The following is a 23,356-nucleotide window of genomic DNA, read 5'->3' on the forward strand; positions in this document are numbered from 1 at the left end:
CGCTACAACACCGGTCTCCTTTCCATTTAAACTGCGATCTCAAGCACTCCACAACTCCGCTACTCTACAAACCCCCGATGTATCCGCGTAAAAAAACGCGGAAGACGCAGTATCCGCGAGAAAAAAGCGCAGACCGTTAAATTTTTTTCCTTATATCCCAGCCGTTGGATCGTCGATCGAACGGCTGGGAGACAGTATGTTAAATAAACGTTCCTTGACAATCACTTGTCAGGGAACAGGACCCAAATTCTTTAGTTAATCTAGTTAAAATGCAAAGGAAGATGGAGATCAGTCTTTATAATTCAAGGCATCTAGAACTGTGGATTCTTAGTAGAGTAACAATCTACAGGCAAATATCATGATATTTTTCTAGTAACAGAGAGAAAAAATTAATTGATAGACGGTGGTATGTTTGATTTTTTGGCGTCTCTGACCGTATAATTTGAATGATTAATTCTAAATTTTTCTTTTTCTGAATAATACTGTAATATTAATCATATATTTTTATTCAAAAAAATCTAAAAATAACGATTTTGATTATGCGGTCAAAAAACGTGTGCCTAAAAATCAAACGACTTATATTTCAAAAAAGAAGGAGTATATATTTAGTTTGATAAAATATTGAATTTTTAATCATAAATATTAAACTTAATCATGATAATATAAAATAATCCATTCATTTATATCAAATCGGTAAATATCATGGTAGTTTTCTCCTAATAGAAAGAAAAAATAATTGATAGATGAGGCCTAGATTCGAATTTAAAAATTAGTTTTTTATATATTTAGTTTAATAGAATAATAATTTTCAAATATAAATTTTAAAGTTATCATAATTTTTGTAAACTCTTATATACAATTTTGTTACTATTATAAAGAATATATTAAAAAAATTAAATAAATCTGATCCAGATGATTAACAATAAAAGCATAAATTTAATCAAACACCTCTCCTCTTCTTTGTGACGTTCTTCTCTACCAATACGCTGCCGTGTAGCTACCAACCACTAAACAAAATTTCAACATTAATAATAAAATCGTTGGATCAATTCCCCCAAATTTCCAATTTTACTCATTTTCATATCAAATGCTCCTTCCAATTCCATCTTCTGTGATGACCTAGAACTTGTATAAGCTTCAGTTATTACTTACAACCATCATATCATATACATACAACTTATGGCGATCAGATCCACCGTCAGCTATTCTGGCTACGTAGCCCAAAACCTAGCCTCCTCCGCCTCCACCAAGGCCGCCGGTTGCCGCTTATTCCAAGACCTCCGGACCTTCCTATCCGACCCGAACCCGACACCCGATGCCACCTTCCGGAGGTCCAATCACTCCTACACTTCTCTCGCCGGTGAGCTTTGCACCGCTTCCAATTCTCCCCTGGCAATCGGACTGTCTTCGATACTGAAATCGACGAGCCTCGGCCCCGGCGGATCGTTTGGGGTTTCGCAATTGAAGGCCTCGTTTATTCTCCCGTTTTTGCAGGCGTCGAAATGGTTGCCGTGCAATGTGATGAGTGTGGGGAATAAGGTGGGGGAAATTGGGGGGAAATGTGAGGGGAGTAAGCGATTAGGGGAAGCGGAGACGGGGAATGTGCTTACGAGAGGGAGTTGGTTGAATAAGTTATTGAGTTGCTGTTCGGAAGATACGAAGGCGGCTGTTACGGCTATGAGTATTAATTTGTTGTTTAGGTCGTCGTTGGCGGAGCCTAGGTCGATACCTTCTGCGTCTATGGCGCCTACACTTGATGTAGGTGATCGCATTTTGGCTGAGAAGGTATGATTATTCACAATTTTGATTTAGATTGAGATTTTTGTGTTTGGTGCTATAAGTTGTGTTACATGTAGTAGAACGAACTTGTGTTGACGTTTATATCTTTTCAACATAATAATGTCTATCAGTATGTTGGCTTGTCATGAATTGATTATCTTCTTTGAATATATTAGAGTTCCCTCATTGTCCATTTACTCACATTCCTCTTCTCAAAGATGTTAAAAATTAAGGCTCAATCATCATTTAGGAAAAGAAAAATTGAACCAACAATCAACATTAACTAATTATGATCGAGACGTATCATACAAGAAATCTTATTACTACAACATGTCCCATGGTCTTGCTTTATAAGAATACCAGCAATTTGAAAACGACCAACAATAATTAAGTTCTTACAACTATAACTATGATCATGGAATGTGCATTTAGTATCATAGTATTACTCTTAGTATTCTTGTTTAAAACTTCGAAGCTCATTGGGCTGTTATATTAAACTCCATTGCGGAGAAAGGTCACTACAACATGAATGAGAGGTACGGCTTTGGTACTTTGCTAAGATTACTCAATCTCTCAGGCTTGACTGTAGCAGCACAATAATCAGCAGAAAACAACTAACATATGTTAAACAAATTATTGTGTGACCTTGCCCATAATATTCGTAGTTAGAAGCATTACGTGTTTTGTCACAAAAATTAGAATCTTTTCTTTTTTTTGCAAATAATTGCATTTTCCCCCGTGGTAGATAGATTGAGTAACCTTAACATTGCCAAAATCCGTATACGCTCATGTGGTGGTGTATGCATAGACCTCCTTTGCTCGATATAGTGAGCACAATAACACAATAACGGCTCAACAAGGTGGAATTATCCTGTAATCATTTCTAAGAGCATTACTAGTGAATACAGATTTTCCCAATGAACAAAAAAGAAGACCCCTTTTATTACTCAAAACTGACATTAATTCGGACAAAAAAAAATCCAGGCTTTTGTCGTCTGACTTGAAAGAGACATATAATATGAAATTTATATATTTTGACTAAGTGAAAAATTGTGTGTTACTGAACTAAGACAATTCGAGGAATAAACTATAATATGAATTTTTGAACATGTACTTCAAATATCTTACACTCTGACCATATGAGCCATTATATATGTTATACCTTACTGTATCATGTGTCCTGCTTTGCTGTAAATTATCTGCACAACTGCTAATTAGTTGGAGTAGGTTTTGATTTGATCAGTTCATGTTTAGTTGAATTTGTTCTGGCTCAAAGATGTGATCTATAAGACTCTTATCATAATATATGCATGTATGTACATATTTTTATTGTGCACTTGCACATCGCATTTTCCAGGTTTCATATATCTTTAAAAAGCCAGAAGTTTCAGACATTGTTATCTTCAAGGCCCCACCAATCCTTCAGGTGCTGTCTTTGTGTTGATATTTTGTCTCTATTACAACAAAATATAATTGTCTCAAGGAAACTAAATATTTTTTGTTTCTTTATGCGAGTGTAGGAAATTGGTTATAGTTCCGGAGATGTATTTATAAAAAGAATAGTAGCAAAAGCTGGGGACTATGTTGAGGTAAGACAAATCTTCTTCGAGGAGATACCATTATTTAAACTGGTTTTAAGCACTCAAGTATTTGAATGTTCTTTTAGGTTCGCGATGGTAAATTAATAGTTAATGGTGTTGTTCAAGATGAGGATTTCATTTTAGAGCCACTGAATTATGATATGGAGGAAACGGTATATTCTTTTCCTTTATGTTGGTCCATCTAATTTTTTTTATTGATTAGATCCTTTAAGTAATGGTTGAAGGCCTAAATATTTTTTTGTTAATAAATTGTTGATTTTTGTTATCTTACAGCTTGTTCCTGAAGGTTATGTGTTTGTCATGGGGGACAATCGAAATAACAGTTTTGACTCTCATAATTGGTAAGCTAGGATTTTTTGGATAGTATTGCCTCATGGAGTTTCCATACATCCTCGTATTTTGGCCTCATGATTTGCTTATTCCTTCCAAATGTTTTTCCAGGGGTCCTCTGCATATCAAACATATACTTGGTAGATCGGTTCTTCGCTATTGGCCTCCTTCCAAAATAACCAACACAATGTATGAACCAGATGCAAGGAGACAAGCACTTGTTTTATCTTGACTTGGTAGTCCCTGGACCGTTCTGCCTGTTAAAGATTATTCAGAAAACCTATTTCATCCACAAGTGTAGTTCCAATCACTATAATTTTTTCTGTTTACTTGCGTAACCTGAGCAGATGTGAGTGCAGAACTGATGTACTACATAGGCAAAGGGGAACAGGAATTGCATTTGTGAAGACGAAATAACAAAAATGTATGCAAAGCTAGCTGGTATGAAATTTATGAAATTCTCGTGTTTGGTGTTACAGTTTAGGTCTAGGGTCTATCTGTTGTCCAGTAGGTTAAGGGTAGAATTGGATGCCTAACACCACAATTGAGAGTAAAGTCGCATAGAAAAAGAAATGGCTGAGAGTCTCAGCTGATCATTGGGCGAGTGTGGAGTAGAATGGAGAAAATCTCCGTATCATGATGATTATACAGTATATCTGTGAATAGAGTAAAGCCTCTTCTATCCGGGACTCCGAGTACAATAAGAGAGTTAGTTTTCTCTTCTTTTTTTTTTTTGCTAAATAGTGTTAGTTTAACAGTGAATAGGCTAATGTTTGATTCGAGTACAACAAGAGTGTTGGTTTAATACTGAAGTGAATAGGCTGATGATATGTTTTGGGGCCATGGGCAGAAATTACGGGCCTTCACATGGCTGGCCCCGTATGTCAGTCTCAGCACAATTTTTATGCTCAAGATGAGCCCTGTCTATCGTCCCAAAGAAAAGAATGCCATGCGTGGTTTGGGAAATTACAAATGTATATACGAATATGTATCTCTGCATGTACAAATGAGATATTCTGCAACGGAATATGAGAGACTGCAATTTGCAGGAAGGAGAGGGAGGATAATAATGGGAGATATGGAGGAATCTATATGGAAAAGGACAAGGCAACTTTGTAAGAAAGTTGAAGGAAATTGCTCAGCAGACCCCTCTGCATGGACCTCTGCTTCAAATTGACATGACTGCATATTCGTACTTCGTAGCATTTAAATTTTACGGTGGATGAGGATTACAATTGTGTGTAATCGAATCAATGGTGTCAAATATATGGAGGAGATGTTTAAGATATAAGTTTCTAGTAAAATAATAGGTATTCTCAGTTATCTAGGGAAAATACAAATCAAAATCAATAAAATTATTAATCAAAATGAATCAAGTAATAACATTATAACTTAAATATTTAAAACCCCCTATCTCTCCTACGTATAAATTTGAGAAAAATACATATATTTTTGTTTTCTACTACATTTTAATTGAGGAGAAAAGAGGGAGTAAAAGGTGGGGGACCCATGCGGCAGCAGCCCAATGCGCAATGCTCCCAGATACAGACAAGCTTTGCCAAATCACTTTCACATCTCTCTAACCTTTTAGCTTGAAATAATATTTATAACTACAATAATTTAATAGCTTAACATGAATACATGATATGTAGTTCTTTTATTACTCAAATAGCTTATTCATTTACTTAAATTAAAGATTTAATTTTATAATTACATATATTATTTTCAGCATCAACCAAACATATCAAATATGATGGCTCAGTTTATAACACCTTAACTCGAATATTCATTCCAACCCCATATCGACCCACAAACCAAACGAACAATCTTATAAATTTCGTAATTACATAAATTATTCTTTATCATTATTCATTACTAGTAAAAGATAACAGTATTTAACTTTGAAAATGGAGGTCTGAGTCTGGGATTCTCCATGCCCTTTTGTTTATTGCTTTAACTACTTCCCCTGATCTACTTCTGACAGTCCTCCACTTCTCCCTCACCTTCACCATTACACATACTAGCACAAAAATAGAATAGAATAGTCTCTAGTCTCTAGTCTCTTCTCGTAGTTTACGTTACATGTAACAAGACTTGCCACCCCCATGCAACAATTCATTGAGTATTACTTACTTGACCCCATCTCATTTTATTCAAAAAGAATCTTAAATTCAAATCTTACTCTACTCCTCACTCTGGTACAGGTATATACGACTACTTTATTAACGCTGCATCATCATCATCTGCAAAAGGCCGGTGATTTCTATTCCCAATACAAAGCAAAACAATAGGCCAAAACTATACTACTCCTAGTAGTAAATCTTACTTAAAAGTTAAAACTACTCCATTAATAAAGCAGCAAGAAAAGAAGAAGAAGAAGAAGACAGAGGATGGTAGAGTCAGCAAACCACCAGCACCCACCGGAGCCTCAGCCACCTCCGCCGCTAGCACCGCCACTCGGTGCTGCCAGAGGCCCCTCTTTCCCACCCGCCGAACAACTCCTTCAGCTCCACTATTGCATCCACTCTAATCCTTCTTGGCGTTCGTACCACCTCTCTTTCTCTTTATATTTCCACACCTTTTTCTTTCTCTCATCTTTTATTTCTTAAACTTTTTAGCTTATTCTAGTCATCTAAGCCTTCATTGTCTTACATGCATTTATTAATTTCATAGCTTCCGCATAGATCTCGTTTATTATTGCTGATTTATCGAGATTTTTATGATTTACTATGTTTTTATTTTGGATTCATGCATTTCTAATGTTAGATTATATATTATGTCTTTTCTATTCAGTTCTTGGATTGCATAATTTTGTAATTAGTGATTTCCTTGCTCCCCAATATAAATGTATAATTGTTCATATATTTAACAAAACAAGTAGACCAGAGATACCTTCTGCATATAATTTGTGAGTAGTCTTTGCTAGAAGTGATCCTGGTTATGTTTGGTTTGTTTATCTGAGGAATGTATTCTGATTTCGCAGCTCAAACTGTTATATTAGCATTCCAGCACTACATTGTAATGCTTGGAACCACTGTTATGATTGCCACCACGCTTGTCCCTCGTATGGGTGGCGGTCCGGTTAGTATTCTTGTCTGTATCATTTTGTTATTGTGAAATTGGTGCATAATTAAATTCCTTTTCTGCTTCATTGGTTCTGTCATTAGGGTGACAAAGCTCGGGTGATTCAGTCACTGCTATTTATGTCTGGACTGAATACTCTTATTCAAACATTTCTTGGGACAAGACTTCCTACGGTGATGGGGCCGTCATTTGCTTATGTCATCTCCGTGTTGGGTATCATCAATGATTTCTCAGATAGTAACTTCTCCAGTGAGCATGATGTATGCAAAATATGTCCTTTAAGTGAAATTAGATGCATTTATCAAACACAAAACATTTTGTTTTCATGTCCATTTGAAAACAAATAGGGGCAAATTTACAAAGTTTTCATAATATTTGATCTTATTAAGGTTCCCTTTTCTTTTGTTTGGCTCTAACAGTATTGAGATCAACACACTTCCTTCTAGCTCTGGATGCTTTTGTTCTCAATTTAACTTCCCCCTGTGCATATTCGCCATTTATGTTCTATTTGTGTTGTCTCGTCCACTGTACTTGTTTTACCACTGCAATATATAGTTGTCAAGTTGGTCTAAAAATTTCCTACTAAGCTAGCTTTATTTCAGCTTCTCATTAGTATTCCATTTTAAGCTCATCACAATGTCCACTACATTAGGCATCTGTTTACACCTTATAAATATATGGATTGAGGATCGTCTATTGCAACATTCTGGAAATCTCAGAAACAACTCTCATTTCTTCTCACTTGTTTAAGAGCCATGGTTTTCATTTAGCTATTCTAGAAGTCATGTCATGTCAACCATTCAATAGCCCTAAAAGCATCTTGATTAATTTTCTTTCTGATGACTTTATGTGGGGTGCATGTAGAGATTTGTTCACTGCATGAGGGCTATTCAAGGAGCTCTTATTGTTTCATCTTTCATCAACATTATACTTGGATTTGGCAGGGCCTGGGCAAACCTTAATAGGTAATGTAACTGTTATATTTTTATGTTGAACACATTTCTTTAGGAGTTTCTGTTTCCATCTAACAAATTTTTAAAATTTACCTTCAGGCTCTTCAGTCCTATCGTAATTGTGCCTGTCGTTTGTGTGGTTGGTCTTGGCTTATTTGGTAGGGGATTCCCTCAGGTAAATTTCCCTTATTGTGCATCCAAGTAGCAGTCCCACATTAGTATATGTGACTTTATTATTTTTGTGTTTCTCCTGCAGCTTGCAAACTGTGTCGAGATTGGCCTCCCTATGCTAATACTGTTGGTAGTGTGCCAACAAGTAATATATCTCTGAATCCCTCTGTGTTTAATAGTTTTTGAAGATTAGTGGATAAGGAAAAGAAGAAGAAATAATTTGAACACATTTATTTTTGTAGTATTTGAAAGGCATTCACCCAACGGCACATTCCATAGTTGAGAGGTTTGCTTTGCTTTTCTGCATTGCCTTTGTCTGGATTTTTGCTGTTATTCTAACCGTGTCTGGAGCTTACAATAATGTCGGGCAGCAAACAAAGATGAGTTGCCGCACTGATCGCTCAGGCCTTCTGTCATCTGCTCCATGGTAATCTCATGTAGTCTATTTTTTTTAAAGCTCTCTTTTGGTAGATCATACTTTGTCAAAGTTCTCTAAATTCTTGCTAATATGCTAGGATACGAATTCCATATCCATTCCAGTGGGGTGCACCCATATTCAGAGCTAGTCATGTCTTTGGAATGATAGGAGCTGCCCTTGTTGCTTCGGCGGAGGTTTGTTTTCTGTCAAGCTATCTGGAAATCGCATCTCAAAGCACGATCTGATTCAATATTTTCACCCAGTTGAGCGTGTCTATTTTTCCACTATATGAGTTTTGTGTTGTGTTTAGACATCCAAAATCCCAAATTTTCTGAGAACCTACAAACGATTAGAATATTCTCATATTGACATATGCACAGGACCACCAGGTTTAACTTCAATTTTTTTTTCCATATATACAATTGAATTTTCTCATTTTAGAATTTGCCATATTAAAGAAATTCTGAAAAGCAGCATAGTATTTTGTTTTGTAGGAAGAATGATGAAGATTGGCTAACTGAAACCCCGAGCATGTTCTATATTATACCGTGTAGCTTATCATTTTATAAAAATCAAGTCCAGTATCGAGCTACAATATATTCTTGTAATCTTTATTTTTTTTTTCTTATGATATTCTATTATTTGGTATGTCAATAAGTAAGAAAACGTCTTACTTATTCCACAAATAGTATGCTATTTTTTTTTCTTATACTACCTTTTTCTTCTCCCAGTAAAAAACTGCTATATAATAGAAAACAAAGCTGTAACCAATCTGAAACAAACATATATGCTAATTGGATCCTTCACAGAATTTTATTATTACAGATATACATAATTCATTATCATAAGATGTCATTGCCACAGTCATGCTACTTCCATTAGTATAACCCAGACCCCATACCAGAATATCAGGGAATTGTACAACTTAGGCCACAAAGACCTTGTAGTAGCCAAACCGTAGAGATCTTAGGATGGATACTTCCACTTTAACCTATTTATCATCACTGTCTGACTACTATCACGGGATTATAATAGCTAGGTTAGGTAGTTTCACTTGGTGGTAATTTAGACTTGGTGATATTGAAGAGGCGAGAAATAAAAGGCAGAACTTCGCCCGACAGGCAGCACGGAGTTTTTTTCCTTGGTTGCTGTATCAGACTTAAATGCTACTATCATAGCTTTATTCCATGACTTGTACATTTTCAGTATGGTAGCTGGGATTTGTGAATAACAGTTGAATTATCCTTAGGTTTAATTTTTGTTACCCAGACTTGATTTGGACTCTGCAGCATTTTGAATATCTTTTAATTTTTTTTGTCCAAGATAAGTGTCCATGCACATGTCCAAGTACCTGCCATGGGTACTCGAAGCAAAAGGAGTTGGGGTATATGAGAAGTTATAGTATTATCTTTACTTCATTGAATGACTATTTATAGTTATTTCAGTTGTAGCCGTCAAGGTTTCATTTTAGGGGATCAAGTTTGGTGATGGAATAAGATTTGATTTCTAGCAAGTTTTGGGAATCGCTATTGAACTACTATTTTACAAATTTGGCATTCAAATTTGCATGTGATCATTCTTAAATGCATACCATCATGTTTGCCATGTTGGAGGCATATGCATATTTGTAACGGCAACATTCACCCCCCCCCCCCCCAACAAAATCAGTATTGAACCATGTCCACGTGTTGCAGTCAACTGGAACAATATACGCTGCAGCACGGCTTGCCGGTGCTACTGCTCCTCCCACACATGTGCTTACTCGGAGCATTGGTCTTCAGGTTTTGATAAACCAGCAGCAGATGCATTCCTCTCTTTTTTACGTGTTACCTAATATACTTCTATTTAGGGTGTGTGTCATATTCGGTTTGTGTTGCAATATAGGGTATCGGGCAGCTGATTGAAGGAATATTTGGTGCTGCTGTTGGTACTACTGCATCTGTGTAAGGGTTTGATCTTAATATCCTGGTCATATGCATCTGTAATTCTTTTTATTTTCATCATATAAGCAGCGGGGTATTGAAGGAAATTTTACTCCTATTCCGAGTTTGAATGCTCATATACATGCACAAAACTAAGCAATCTAGTTTCTAAAAGTCAAGGAGTTGACAAAGTGTAATTCAAGCAATGATACAATATGGGTTGGAACTTATTGTTCAAGCATTAGGTTTTAGTAACCCTTGCTGGACCTTTTTCTGTTTTTCTATTACAGTTGAATAGATAGGAGGATCACTTGGCTTAAAGGAGGATATCTGTAAAAGATATGAATGATCCCATCTTTGTGCTTGAACCATTGCATGAAAACTGAAAAGGAAATATTAACAGTAGAGAATATTACGGTGTAAAATGAACTTTTGGTCAGTGAACTGAACCAGAACAAACACTTCGACTGGTTTACAAATAGTGTTAACAGTCTAATACCCAAACTATCTTTAACAGTCAGTTCAGGTACTCAACTGAGTGTTTTTTAAATTTACTTCAGTTTCTAGTTTTTGGTTATTTAAGTGCTTAAAGTTTATTTTGACCGAAGAATATAAATTGTTTTTATGGCATGAATCATAGTCTGCGTAATAACTTGGCCTTATAATATATGCGATATCTTTTATTGACGCATCTGAATGACCGTGCAGTGAGAATGTTGGCCTTCTGGGATTGACTCATGTTGGGAGCAGAAGAGTGGTACAGATATCCACCGTTTTCATGATCTTCTTCTCTATATTTGGTGTGTTATCTTCGTGTCATATATGTTTAAATTTTTTTTCTCCTTTCAACAAATGCTCGATATATGATGTCCTAATTTGCAGGAAAATTTGGCGCCTTCTTTGCATCAATACCTCTACCAATATTTGCTGCTATATACTGTGTCTTGTATGGTATTGTTGGTGAGTCCTCCTACCATCACTTGTTGAATGTTTAAGTACTCGATTTGCACATATATTATAAAATTTTATTTATACAGCGGCTACTGGGATTTCATTCATTCAATTTGCAAACAACAATTCTATGCGAAACATCTACATACTGGGGCTCTCTCTGTTCCTTGGAATATCAATACCACAATATTTTGTATCAAACACTGACCCGGCTGGCCATGGACCTATCAAAACTGATGGTGGATGGGTAAGAATATTTAGGCTTTCAAGTTCAATTATCTAGTTTTACTCTCTGAGAAAATTAATAGAATTCTGCAATTGGAATTTCTGGTTTAGCTGGACATAATTTTATCTAAGAGTTCCCTCTTTCAGTCCTAACCTCCCTTTAGTCTATTACACTCACTGACTCACAAGTCATAACTAAAGATTATCAGGGTCACTCGTATAATAATTTGTGGTCTGATCTTCTCTTCGGATTTTTTTTGTGCATATACTTCTTCACCGAATATCATTCGGACCTGCCCGAAGCCCGGGGTAGTTCTTGGTCCTCTCTGAGATTTTTAAATTAACTTATTAGTGTCAGGTTTCTGCATATAATACAAGTTGGTATAGTAGTTTTGGAGAAACATTCTTTGTGTATAGCCTGTGTTCGAGTCCCACCAGTAGCGTTATACTATTTTGGGATATTTGCAATGGTACCCTTCTATTTTTGACTTTTTCATGTATATCATGTCATTCTGTTAACTAAATGTTAAAGTTTAAGTAAATGACGTAATTAGTCATTTAAACTTCATTTTTTCTGCACTTTCTACACCCGTAACAATCGAACAAAACATAATTTAAAACTTCATGAAGTGTTTGAAAAAAATATTCTTTATAATATGCCTGTGCTATTAACTTTTTCAACAAATACCATTATTTAATATGACTTCTACATGTGGTATACCCTTAGGTTTTGACGTTAATGTTTGGGGAGTAGAATGGTATGATATGCATGAAACATACAATATCAGGTACCACTCGTAAGTCGAAAATGCGAAATGGCACCACTTGAATATCCCAAAAGTAGAATATTACCACTTCAAGCACATCAATCAATTTTCTTATGTATCTGGGCCTCCCTCAGATCAAACATTTTTAGAAGATTAATTTGGCCCTCCAATGTTTGAGCCTAGGTCTGTCACTGAGTTGAAAAGTAGCACTGGAGAAAAATTGTTCATTTATTGTTTGGAATTCGGATGGATCTTTTAAGGTCTGATGTCTGAAAGCAGTTTTCTCGGTTACTTTACATGGAGAAATGAGCTAATAAGTCTTTCAGCCTCATTCCTCCCACTCAGGCCGCAACCTAAATTATGTTCGACATCTTCTTGAAAGTTCCCATGTCTAATTCCTACTGGTTAAAGCTTGGTGAATGGTGAGTGTATTGTTACACACATTATTTTCACCGCACAGTGCAACCTGATTAAAGATATCATTCTTTTCGTTTCGTTTTATTCTAGTCCAGTCATTACTTTCTGCCTACCTTTATCATATTCAATCCCACATGACCAAATTATTACCTTTTGAAATTACGTTCATTTGCTCTCTTTCTCTCTCATAAGTACTTGTTTCCCATATACAAACGTTGCAATTTATTCAACAGCATGCCTCCAATATGCAGAATTGGTTACCTAGTTAGCGACTTAGCCATGTGATTCTGAAGAATCTGAACTGCCTTCTGTTTATTCACTACCCTTGTGTAAAAATTCCAGAGGAATAAGTTGGCGCAAAACTACTCGATTGTATTTCTTAAAGTCAGTCGTCCAAAGCTGAATCGGCATTATCTGTTTATGCTTCCTTGACTTGCTACTATATTATTTCAAAGTAAACTGTTACTCATAGTACAAATCAAACCCAAATTGGCATGACCTTGACATTTCTGCACTTATAAGTGGGCCTTTTATGATAGAAAGGAAGAAATCATTGGCTTCTATTAGTGCAAATGAACTCACCTCCACTAAAAGATGATATTATGATGATAAATCACCCTAGAATAGAAAAAAGGGACCGACAAAGGATGAGATAGGCAGTCAGCTAACAATTGTGACGGATTTAATATTTTTTTAAAAATTTATATGCTTTGTTCGACGTTCAACTTTTGGCTGAATCATACTAACTTATTTGGCTATATTCATTGATTTAAATTGCAGTTTAACAATATCTTCAATACAATCTTCTCCTCCCCTCCTACCATTGCCATGACAGTGGCAACCGTTCTTGACAATACACTCGAGGCCAGGAACACACATGACGACAGAGGTATACCATGGTGGGTTCCATTCCAGCACAAGAAAGGAGATAGCAGAAATGAAGAGTTCTATAGTTTTCCCCTGCGGTTCCACGAGTACATCCCTACTAGATTTCTGTGAACTAGTACTCTACATAACTGTACATTAGTCCAACATTTATAAATTCAGATGTTTTTCTATTTATTTTTTCTGAAATCAAATAGGTTTTTCTATTTAGATTTTATGTGCAGATATTTAGCCTCAGCCTAGCTGCATGCTAAAAGTCTTTAACTTTACATGTATTCAAAATTGAGATTTGCTATATCTTGAGTGGTATCATGGACTCACTTGGAGGAGTTAGGAAACTGTCATTTTCATTTTAATTTTCTTCATTTGTTAAGATTTAAATCAAATAATCTCGATAGAGTATGAAGAGATATACACGAGGTTCTTAAAGCTTGTCAAAAGTTTATTTTAGGTTCTGTCATTATCTGATTGATGCAGCTTTGACCTGTTCTCCATTTTATTTTGAGGGTAGTCAACACGTTTTTATTTTAGCCGCGTTGTCGGCGTTCAAAAGTTGCAATAGCGACAAGCACCATAAATTAACAACCATTTGGATTAATATTAATAATTATTAATAAATAAATCCTAGATTCGAGTTTCTAGTAGATCAGTCACAGTCCTGACTGCCTAACATGACTTATTAGTGAAACAACATATCTATGGCTAATTCATTAGATTATATATTTACAGATATACAAGAAGTGATATTTACTCAGCTAGCCAGTCTAAGTTGAAGCATTCCTCTGCAATCTGAACATAGAGATTTGGTATAACCTTTAACAATTTTTCCCATTGCACGGAGATCTCCTCATCGCAGATTACCCGGAGCAAGGATCGTAGTGAGACCGCGGACTTTGGTAGAACCTTTATCTGTGGACATTCTCTCATATCGATTTTTTCCAGGCATATCCATTTGCCGATCTCCTGAGGGAGGGTCCTCAGGTTGATACATTGGGAAATGTCGATGTACTTCAGCTGTGTCAGCTCACAAATACCTTGAGGAAGCTTGTCCAGATTCGGACATGCATTAATTCTTAAGATCTGCAGAAACTTTAAGTTACCTATATCGAGGGGAAGTTTAGTAAGACTGTCACAGTTGGTAATACTCAAGCTCTTGAGCTTCTTGATGCAACAGATGCTGGGGTGCAGCTCGATTAGATCGATGCAATGATCCATTGTTAGCTCTTCGAGTCGAGGGAATAGATGGGGCATGTCTAAACTAGACTGGTCATGGCTGGGGGATATCTTGCACAGGACTAGTGATATCTTTCTCAACTTCTTGAAGGGAGTTGTGGCAGAAGGTAGCTGAGGAACAGATACTTTTTCGAACCAGAGGCTTGTCAAGTTGGCCAAATTTGAAAACACTGATGTATTGTGAAGGACTGCGCTTGATGAGCTATAGTTTATTATAACTAACGCTCTGAGCTTTGGCATGTTTTCGATGAAATGAGGGAGGGCGTATTCACTGGAGGAAAAATTAATAATGAGAACTTCAGCTTTAGGAAATTCCATATTGAACCAGTCCATCTCTGTCATTTCACCTGTTTAACATTGTAAAGCAAGTTAGCGAAACTAACTTTATAAAAACAATAACAATGTTGCCGTATCTCATCAAAATGTTTCAAAGATGTGTAATTTATTATATTTCATACCTGTATGTATTGAAACAACCTGTGCATCGAATGGCTGATCCATATTCCTCTCCCAATCTTTTGGCAGCGTCTGTTCTCTTCTGGGCATAAGCAATCGCTTTCTTTGATTTGTGCTGTTGCGATTGCTTAGATAGATAGCTAGGTCTCTTAACAAGTCGTGCTGAGAAACTGATATCTCAAAGTAACTACTGTACATGTCCCCTGCTCTGCCAAACGAACAAAGGCAAAATGTTTTAATTAGATTATTAGAAATTAAGAATCAACAATCATGTGAGAGCCTCTGCCTATTTTTTTGAATGGTAGAATCAACAAAAACTATGTAAGATTTTCAGTCTGCTTACCTTTCATCTTTCACTAGGTGGAGTAAATTCTTGTCTGAAAGCTCGACAACAATTGCAAATGCTTCCGCCTCATCAATGTCATGAAGCTCAACCCAAATGTTTATGAGAACATCTAAAGGTATTTTTTTGTCCTCTGGAAAACAACCCAGGTCCATGAAACATTCCCTCACCTTACTTGACAAGTAGTCGATACTCAACTTCATTCGTTCAAGCAACTGTATTTCATGGGAATCGCATATAGGTTGTCCACGTGATAACCTATTCTTAGCACTAGTCCAAAACATCTCAGGCTGATCTCTTAGTGATGCTCCAATCACTTTAAGGGCCAAGGGAAGCCCCTTACACTCCTCTACAACCTATTAAAACCAGTCTCAGTCAGCATCAATAATAATCCAGATCAAATTGGTCAAATGCAATGCATATAATAATACATAATTCAACACTATACCTGCTTGACAAGTTTCTCATTAGTACCAAAAGGTATAGATGTCTGGCGAAACGCAGAGAAGCAAAACAAGGAGATGGCCTCATCTTGCCTTAACAATTCCTGTTCATAGGTGCAGTTGATAATGGAAGGGGGAAACTTAAATCTAGATACGACAAGAGTTTTGCACCCAGGAACCCGCAAGATAAGCTGCTCAAGAACAGAGAGGGACCAAACATCATCCAAAATTATCAGATTTCTTACAACAGACTTGAAATTATACTTCAAATTCCACTGAGGGATCACATCATTAAAACCATTTACATCTCCTGATACACTTCCCCAAATCTTCTGCTTCAGTGCTTCCACATTTGGAGATTGTGAAACGGTCAAGAAAAATATATTGTTACCATAAAAACCTGCAAGTTAAAAACAGAACACAAATCACTTAACACAACCTAATATATCCCAGATAGCTAGATAATCACATGTTTCAACCAAACCAGCTAAAATCACCGTCACAATAATACAAATAACCAATTCATAGTTGGTAAACTCTATAATTAAGCTAAAAATCACAATTGTACAAATCAAAATGGCTAATTAGCTTATATAATCCAACATAAAAGGATCAAGAACTTACTCTTGATTTGATCATCTTTAGAAATCTCTTTAGCCAAAGTGGTCTTTCCACTACCACCCATCCCAGAAATCCCAACAGCAGCATAATCATCTCTCTCAAGAAGCATCTCTTTGACCTTCCTCTTCCCAACTTGAAACCCCACACCCATACTCACCGAACTGGCCTCAAACATCTCATGATCTTCCTCTCCCCTCTTCACCGCTGCCTCCAACCACCCTCCACCCTCACACCCTGTCCCAATCTTCATAGCTCCAAGCTGCTTCTCCAGCCTCCTATTCGAGTGATCAATCCGATCAAACCTCTCCGCCGTCTCGAACCTGAGATGGTGAACATCAGCCAGCACATGAGCTTGCATTGGCCCTTTTAAGAACCTGCTTATATTCTTGTCAAGCTTCTCCATCTTCTTGCACAACTGCAAGTTTTTGTACACATTCCAGCGGCTAGACTTGAGTACCTTCTCCGCAAGCTCTCGGCCTGATCGAAGAGACTCCGAGACAGTGTCGAGTTGGTGTTGGCGTGTTTCGGGGAGCTCCACGCCGGAGTATTTGATTTCTTGAATGATGGGGAGGAGCTGGTGGATTGTCTCTATGAGATGCTCAGCGGCTGGTTTAGACATGCATGCTTTTCGAGAGATTGTGAAGAGCATTTTGAGAAGCTCGGTGGCGATTTCTCCGACGAAGAAATCGGTGACGGCCATATCTGGCATGCGAGTTTAACTCGGTGTGAAATGCGAGTTTCACTTGTTTTTTGGAGATGGAGGGTTGTTAATATAAGTAGCAACTAAGCTAGCTAAGTGAGGACGTTACTACTTGCTAGTGCTCTGTACATTTACTACAATGCCCCTTCCCGGCTGCTGCCGTTAGTTAAGTTTTAATTCATAGTGTTTTTACTTGGTATATAACTAAAAATAATTCTTATTAGTATAATTTCCTTTATAATATTAATTATATATTTTTATTAAAATTAAAATTTTAAGTATTTAATATTTATAAGATGACAGATGGCCAGAAATCCTTCTAACCCGCTATCATTTTTTTGGCCGAACGATCCAAAAATCAGGATATATTATCTCGTCCAGCTAAAAATTAAACCTAGAAGGAGAAGTGTCTTTCAACTTAAAAGACAAGTGTCTTCCGGCTATAATTTCTCAGTCAAAGAAAATGATCGTTCATGTTGACGGATAGAATACAACATTGAAGTTAAAAATCAACATAAATCAAAACCAAATTATTGCATTAATTTTTCATTTTCGTAATAATTTTGGTTAATATGATTTTCATTAAAGTGTACTTATTATATATATATAGGGAAGTGCTCAAATACAAACTAAGTTAGTGTACAAACTACAAACTCAATATAAGCCCTTGGATGAATCTAATCCAATGGCCCCGCAGAGGCAACCACACACCAGTTAATATACATCCTGTCACACATGATCCGCAGATTGCCCTCCGTTTTTAATTTGAATTTTCCCGTTAATCGGTGAACTTTTTTTGAAATCCGACTTCACTGTATTTTTGTTCATCTCGCAACGATCAATTTCCATACCATATGTGCTATATTTCGATTTGATTTAGAGACTTTTTAATTTTAGTTTGTAGTTTGTACGCTAAGATGGTTTATACCAGAGTAGGACCCTATATATATATATATGACCGGGAGTGCAAGTGATGTGTCTTTCAATGTAAAAACAAAGACAGTTGTCTGCTTCAGAAGGTATTCAAAACAGATTTGTGTTCTTAATTGATTAATTCATAATTATCTAAAAATGTAGTATCTGACTAATTGACTTATTCTTTTTCTTTTTTTTGACAATGTAGGCTTATAAGACTTACAAATTAGAGGCGAACCGGTGTCCTACAAAATTATTTAAGTAAACAATGTTACAAAAGCCTTTCGGCGTGTGAAACCAATGTGAACACACACTATCAATTCCCATATTTATCGAAATAATTAAAAAATAAAGCATTGGGTATAGATATTCCTTAGGCTTGTTAGTGTCATCAATTTCTTTATTTAAATGCTCTGGTCTGCCCTCCGCACCAAACACTACGAACAACTGAAATTGACACGACAGTCAAACAAACAAAAGCTATCGCATCTGATTGACTCCTCCATATCTGTATGTAATCAAAACTCAAAGGACAGAAGAATGCGTCTTTGCCCCCCGCAACGCGGTTTGCTGTCTACCAATGGAATTCGATAATTGCTCACCCTACACTGATCTCTCTCCTTGTATATTGATGGATCAATCGGGTGAGGCAATTTGTTTTTTTTAAACACCGAATCAAAACGAATATATAAATCTAATAACAGGGGTATATCAGATTATAAATGGGGTCGGACCGGAACCAAATTTTAAGTACGTACTCTAATAATACAGAAATGTAAGAAAAACAGACACGGAATCATAAGAAAAACAAGCATTAATCCTAAAAAGACTTGCACGAGAAATCCTAAACTTAAAATCTTGAATTCACAATGGGTTTCTTAAATTCACAAGAAAAAGATAAAGTCAAAAACTTCTTTTTACGTTTTTTTGCAATTAAAAGTCATCATATGTTACATCGTAATGTTGTTTATACAGGGATATAAAATCCTAAAATAAAATAAAAAGAAATCCTAATTAAAATCAAATATGAATTGAAAAATTACAGGCATGATCATGCACCATACGTGGTCTTCAATCTTTAGCTAGCGAGTTTTTCCTATTTTGAATGATCATGTAATCCACATCGACATGGTCATGCAGTTACGTAAAAGTTTTTTTTGCTATGCATTATGGTCTCGACATGCACCTAAAACTCTCCTGCATCACTTTTACATCTTTCTTTTTCCCTCTTCACATAATTTATGAATGTTAAATTCGTTCTAATGTTGTAGAATCTTATTGCATGCAGGGGAATAAAGATCATCTTCCAACCCTAGAATTACTCCCAAGTGCAGAAGGGGGTTCCCAATCAGTCTCCACTTTAATCTACTGTAGTATAATAGTGCATCATTTCACAAAGCACCCAGCCAGTGGGGCTGGAACAATAAAATTTTCACAGCCGTTTGTGCCATCTTTTATGAATTACAGATTATGTATACCACCTTGTTTGCTTAGGTAGTTATCGATGTCATTACCAAAAACTACTACTAGTTATCAGTAATCAGAACACCGTACAGATTAAACAGACCAGCCCATCTAATTACACTGGGCGTGGAATGATTAAGTAAAGTATGGAACTGTCTATCTAAGAACCATAATCTATACTGTTATAATATCTCTTGGATGTACAATGACCTTTTCTAACTATGAGACCAATGTCTGCAAACCCTAAAAGTTTCTTGATCAGCATCAAACATTAATCTTTTATAATTCTACATGGCTGACAACACAAGATCATGATCTACAGTTGCTACCGAATTCTACTAGTCTTATGAGGTGATACGCTATGCAAAATCATCATATACCAGTGAAGTCAAATCAGAACTTACACTTATTTGCCGTCCTGCCAATCTAGAATCCTGCAGCTCTAGTTGTTTCCGGATCCATGGAGGATCATTGTGCTTCAGCCATAAAACTTCACCAGTATCCTTGTGTCTGAAATCTGGATGGTGAGGACTCTTCTTACTATTTCTATTATCAAACCACTCAAGTGGATTGGCAAAATAAACTTGCCACAAGTGCAGTCGGTCATTGTATCTATCCAAGCTAGTTACAGCTAAATCTGCAAACCATTATAGAAAACAGCAAGCGATGAAATAAAAATAAAACATCTGCAACTAGAGTTATTTGACATGAGATCAGATACACCTACGTGCATAAAACATTGTAATATATGATCAATGCTAATGTCTAAGAAGACGTTTTTACTAAATTTCTTGGCAAGTGTAAGCAGTTCACTATTTAATTCTTTCCCTACCTAGTACACAATTTACTGAAAAGAAAAACCTTGTTGTGCAAAAAATTGGAAGACTATCAAAGCTAAAAGTGGAAAATTGTATTTTCCCCTCAATTAGACATCTGAAATGTACCTTCTACTCTGGATTGTTTAGCTCTCTCACATACCGGAGCTTGTCTGTGAGATTGTACGTAATTTATATTCATTACATTAACCTGCACAAAACATAATCATGATGAATATATTAAATCCAGAAAAAAAATAATTAATATGATAGAAAGACTGAGATCCTTGGATCTGTGAGTTACACTAAGGTCAAGAATGATCAGCTTGCAGCAGCAAAATATAGAATGACTACCCATTCTGTGTCTTGATTTCACATATGGTTTGGACATGCATGGGAGGTAATTACTAATTACGCAACAACGAATAATGAAACCATTAACATATGTAATACACTTCAGCTGAGCTCAATTGAAGCTAAATCTTAACAAGTGTAGCATTCAGTGTTGAAGCTTCCTTTTTGATAGTAATTTTGACTCCAACAGATTGGTCAACTGGAACAATTTCATTATATGAAAACACTCAGAAGATTCAAATCTGACCTTATGCTAGTATACTCTTCAGCTAACGAACGTGCAATATGTCTCCCAAGAATGCAAGAAGCATGATACCAAGGCTGGGAGGAAATTATAAGTTGATATATTAATGTCACTTTATGCCCATTATATTGAAAGAAGTGGAATGCTCTCATTTGTAATCACTATATGATTGAAGTCTGCAATCCATATATTACCAGCACTTCACTACTTAAATTGATTGAGAAGTAAAAACATGCTGGTATTAATTCTCAATGATAATGGTAAGAAACAAATTAGCTGTACTAACATATTTGTACATCTATTCAACTTCTGTCGTCTACCGCATGCCACCGCAAGTGCAAATGTCAAAGTCTCAACAGAGAAAGCTTGACATTTTTACACTCAATATGGTTGCTATCTACTTGCTGCAAAGAATTCACTAAAAATAGTTCACAGCCTTAGTATTAGAAATTTAGAATAACACTGTTTTTATAGTTTTCTAATTAAAAACTGTGTAATACACACCATTTGCCCAACAACATTAGTATTTAACAAGGGTTGTCTGGTCAAGACACAAGTATCCTCGTTACCTAATGATAGTAGGGCAACCTTTCTTAAAAAATTCAAACATTCTTTTTTCTTGTATAGGGAAATTCAAACATTCTGGGACAACATTTTAATGGTTAGTTTTTTTAAAAAAAAAATAAGAAGAGCAAGAAGCTGCACGATCCAAACCTTGTAGCTTGTATTTGGAATCCCGTTCTTATCAGCTTTGGAATATGATCCCAGATGACCTGAAACATAGACAAGATCATCCAATTTGAGATGAGTGATGCATATTTGTGCCATCTTGCCCCACATACTGAGTAAGATCCTGCTTATAATACACAGGGTGTGTTAGTGGTATCACGAATAGAACATTAAAACCAGCAAATTTAAGTAGATTATGCACGATTATAATAGGTTGTATACAGGACATGTAGCCTATCATAGAATGGACGAAAACACAAGGCAGAGAGCATGATATATATACAAACACAACAATTCAATCCATAATGCCTTGAGAAGCAGTATGCAATCAGTAGTATGTTGACATCGTACAGCACGCCAGAAAATAGAAAACTATAATGTATCTGCAACTAAATTTCATAATTAACCAATTAACAGGAATGTAGAGGAAACATAGATAGAGAAAGCATATGATAAGTGCAAGAACTCAATTTGTAAGCAAACATCAATCACGGACCTAAATCTGATAATGATTAATCTAAATTAGGAAAATTATTTCACTGATTGTATTTGACTAATTCGAACAATGACAGAACAACTTGCATATAATTACACCAAATCTAACAGAACCTCGAAAACCCTAAACACTAGTATAAAGGAGTATAAATTACTACTAACATATATACACCCATACAAAAATAAGGCAAGAGAATGTCATACCAAGTATGACGACGAGTTGTTTGACAAGAGGACAATGTGTTGTTAACTTTGAGAACAGTGTAAGCACCTAAATCACCCCCTCCGCTCTTGCTTTTGACAGGGCAAATAGGACGAGTCACAACTCCAATCAGACTCACTGAGTTACTTAATTCTTCTTGATACTTTATAGTGGACGGTCGCTTATATTTGAGGGCGCGTTCGTACGCCGTTAACTCAGTCCCGTCATCGCTGATTTGATTAACTAGCTTTGCTGTATTGTACGATAACGATGATGACGATGATGATCTGAAGGAACGGCTCATAAGCGAAGAAGAATGAAAGAAAACAAGAAAGGAGCTGCCTCTGTTTCTTTGCCCAAAAATTGAGCGCCAAACAGTGGCCATGGCAGGAGGGTCGGGTCACCCATCCCCAATGGGTTTTACTTTATACTGTTTGGAGGCTTCTTGGGCTTGTGGAGCTTTGCTTCTTGGGCTTATCAGGTACTGAAGTTTCGAATTGGGCCATTATTCGGATTTTAATATTGTGGGCCTTTTTTATAATAATAAATCAGATACTTTGACAAACAACTTATTTAAATTCTTTCAAAAAAAAAACTTAGGTAAATATAAATACACTAATGTAATATTTGAGTTTCTTAGAAAGATGATAAAAAATGATAAGTATAAGAATGGTAAGATTTTTGAAAGGCCAGGAGCTAATCTAGTTTTGGTACCAGAGAAAGAGTAGAGGTTAAAAATAACCTTTTTTCTCATAAAAATAATAATGGGGTTAATTTTTGTGAAGTATCATATGTAAAATATAATTTTTGTGATACATACTTGTGAGTGAAGTATCTTA

General features: G+C 36.1%; 4 protein-coding genes across 5 annotated transcripts; 2 read left to right on the top strand and 2 right to left on the bottom strand.

Moving 5' to 3' along the window:
* The first annotated feature begins 946 nt into the window (after nt 1–946).
* On the top strand, nt 947–4,168 carry LOC108227526 (thylakoidal processing peptidase 1, chloroplastic-like). Its single transcript, XM_017402716.2, has 6 exons — nt 947–1,785; nt 3,137–3,205; nt 3,300–3,368; nt 3,446–3,532; nt 3,654–3,721; nt 3,822–4,168. Exons 1-6 carry the CDS (start codon nt 1,180–1,182, stop codon nt 3,940–3,942), a joined length of 1,020 nt encoding a protein of 339 aa, XP_017258205.1. The 5' UTR covers nt 947–1,179; the 3' UTR covers nt 3,943–4,168.
* A 1,494-nt stretch (nt 4,169–5,662) lies between these two features.
* LOC108227525 (nucleobase-ascorbate transporter 3) lies at nt 5,663–13,713 on the top strand. 2 transcript variants are annotated; one of them, XM_017402714.2, is made up of 15 exons: nt 5,663–5,832; nt 5,915–6,251; nt 6,694–6,791; nt 6,878–7,054; nt 7,659–7,759; nt 7,847–7,922; nt 8,004–8,063; nt 8,161–8,345; nt 8,434–8,530; nt 10,031–10,117; nt 10,221–10,279; nt 10,967–11,058; nt 11,141–11,218; nt 11,296–11,456; nt 13,399–13,713. In XM_017402714.2, the coding sequence occupies exons 2-15, from the start codon at nt 6,101–6,103 to the stop codon at nt 13,615–13,617; spliced, it is 1,641 nt and encodes a 546-aa protein (XP_017258203.1). In that variant the 5' UTR covers nt 5,663–5,832; nt 5,915–6,100; the 3' UTR covers nt 13,618–13,713. The 2 variants fall into 2 exon arrangements, with proteins under 2 accessions (XP_017258203.1, XP_017258202.1); XM_017402713.2 differs by having other exon boundaries at nt 5,663–6,251.
* A 364-nt stretch (nt 13,714–14,077) lies between these two features.
* LOC108228075 (probable disease resistance protein At4g33300) lies at nt 14,078–19,697 on the bottom strand. Its single transcript, XM_017403551.2, has 5 exons — nt 16,603–19,697; nt 15,984–16,378; nt 15,536–15,891; nt 15,195–15,400; nt 14,078–15,083 (listed from the first exon to the last, which is right to left on the bottom strand). Exons 1-5 carry the CDS (start codon nt 17,306–17,308, stop codon nt 14,251–14,253), a joined length of 2,496 nt encoding a protein of 831 aa, XP_017259040.1. The 5' UTR covers nt 17,309–19,697; the 3' UTR covers nt 14,078–14,250.
* A 140-nt stretch (nt 19,698–19,837) lies between these two features.
* On the bottom strand, nt 19,838–22,921 carry LOC108225350 (protein OSB1, mitochondrial). Its single transcript, XM_017400193.2, has 4 exons — nt 22,520–22,921; nt 21,806–21,944; nt 20,623–20,704; nt 19,838–20,315 (listed from the first exon to the last, which is right to left on the bottom strand). Exons 1-4 carry the CDS (start codon nt 22,900–22,902, stop codon nt 20,038–20,040), a joined length of 882 nt encoding a protein of 293 aa, XP_017255682.2. The 5' UTR covers nt 22,903–22,921; the 3' UTR covers nt 19,838–20,037.
* Nucleotides 22,922–23,356: the final 435 nt, after the last annotated feature.

The sequence above is a fragment of the Daucus carota genome, chromosome 6 (genome assembly GCF_001625215.2).
Source record: "Daucus carota subsp. sativus chromosome 6, DH1 v3.0, whole genome shotgun sequence".
NCBI lineage: Eukaryota > Viridiplantae > Streptophyta > Magnoliopsida > Apiales > Apiaceae > Daucus > Daucus carota.

What these genes read in the sequence shown, in the direction of transcription:
- LOC108227526 (XM_017402716.2), top strand. Translation starts at nt 1,180, where the DNA reads ATGGCGATCAGATCCACCGTCAGCTATTCTGGCTACGTAGCCCAAAAC. An exon ending in ATCGCATTTTGGCTGAGAAG is followed by an intron (nt 1,786 to 3,136) that starts GTATGATTATTC and finishes CGCATTTTCCAG; the next exon opens with GTTTCATATATCTTTAAAAA. An exon ending in AGGCCCCACCAATCCTTCAG is followed by an intron (nt 3,206 to 3,299) that starts GTGCTGTCTTTG and finishes ATGCGAGTGTAG; the next exon opens with GAAATTGGTTATAGTTCCGG.
- LOC108227525 (XM_017402713.2), top strand. Translation starts at nt 6,101, where the DNA reads ATGGTAGAGTCAGCAAACCACCAGCACCCACCGGAGCCTCAGCCACCT. An exon ending in CTCGTATGGGTGGCGGTCCG is followed by an intron (nt 6,792 to 6,877) that starts GTTAGTATTCTT and finishes TTCTGTCATTAG; the next exon opens with GGTGACAAAGCTCGGGTGAT. An exon ending in GATCTTCTTCTCTATATTTG is followed by an intron (nt 11,059 to 11,140) that starts GTGTGTTATCTT and finishes CCTAATTTGCAG; the next exon opens with GAAAATTTGGCGCCTTCTTT.
- LOC108228075 (XM_017403551.2), bottom strand. Translation starts at nt 17,308, where the DNA reads ATGCCAGATATGGCCGTCACCGATTTCTTCGTCGGAGAAATCGCCACC. An exon ending in ATGAGAAACTTGTCAAGCAG is followed by an intron (nt 15,892 to 15,983) that starts GTATAGTGTTGA and finishes TGGTTTTAATAG; the next exon opens with GTTGTAGAGGAGTGTAAGGG. An exon ending in CACCTAGTGAAAGATGAAAG is followed by an intron (nt 15,401 to 15,535) that starts GTAAGCAGACTG and finishes TTCGTTTGGCAG; the next exon opens with AGCAGGGGACATGTACAGTA.
- LOC108225350 (XM_017400193.2), bottom strand. Translation starts at nt 22,902, where the DNA reads ATGGCCACTGTTTGGCGCTCAATTTTTGGGCAAAGAAACAGAGGCAGC. An exon ending in TTCCAAATACAAGCTACAAG is followed by an intron (nt 20,705 to 21,805) that starts GTTTGGATCGTG and finishes TGTTTTGTGCAG; the next exon opens with GTTAATGTAATGAATATAAA. An exon ending in TAAACAATCCAGAGTAGAAG is followed by an intron (nt 20,316 to 20,622) that starts GTACATTTCAGA and finishes AATGGTTTGCAG; the next exon opens with ATTTAGCTGTAACTAGCTTG.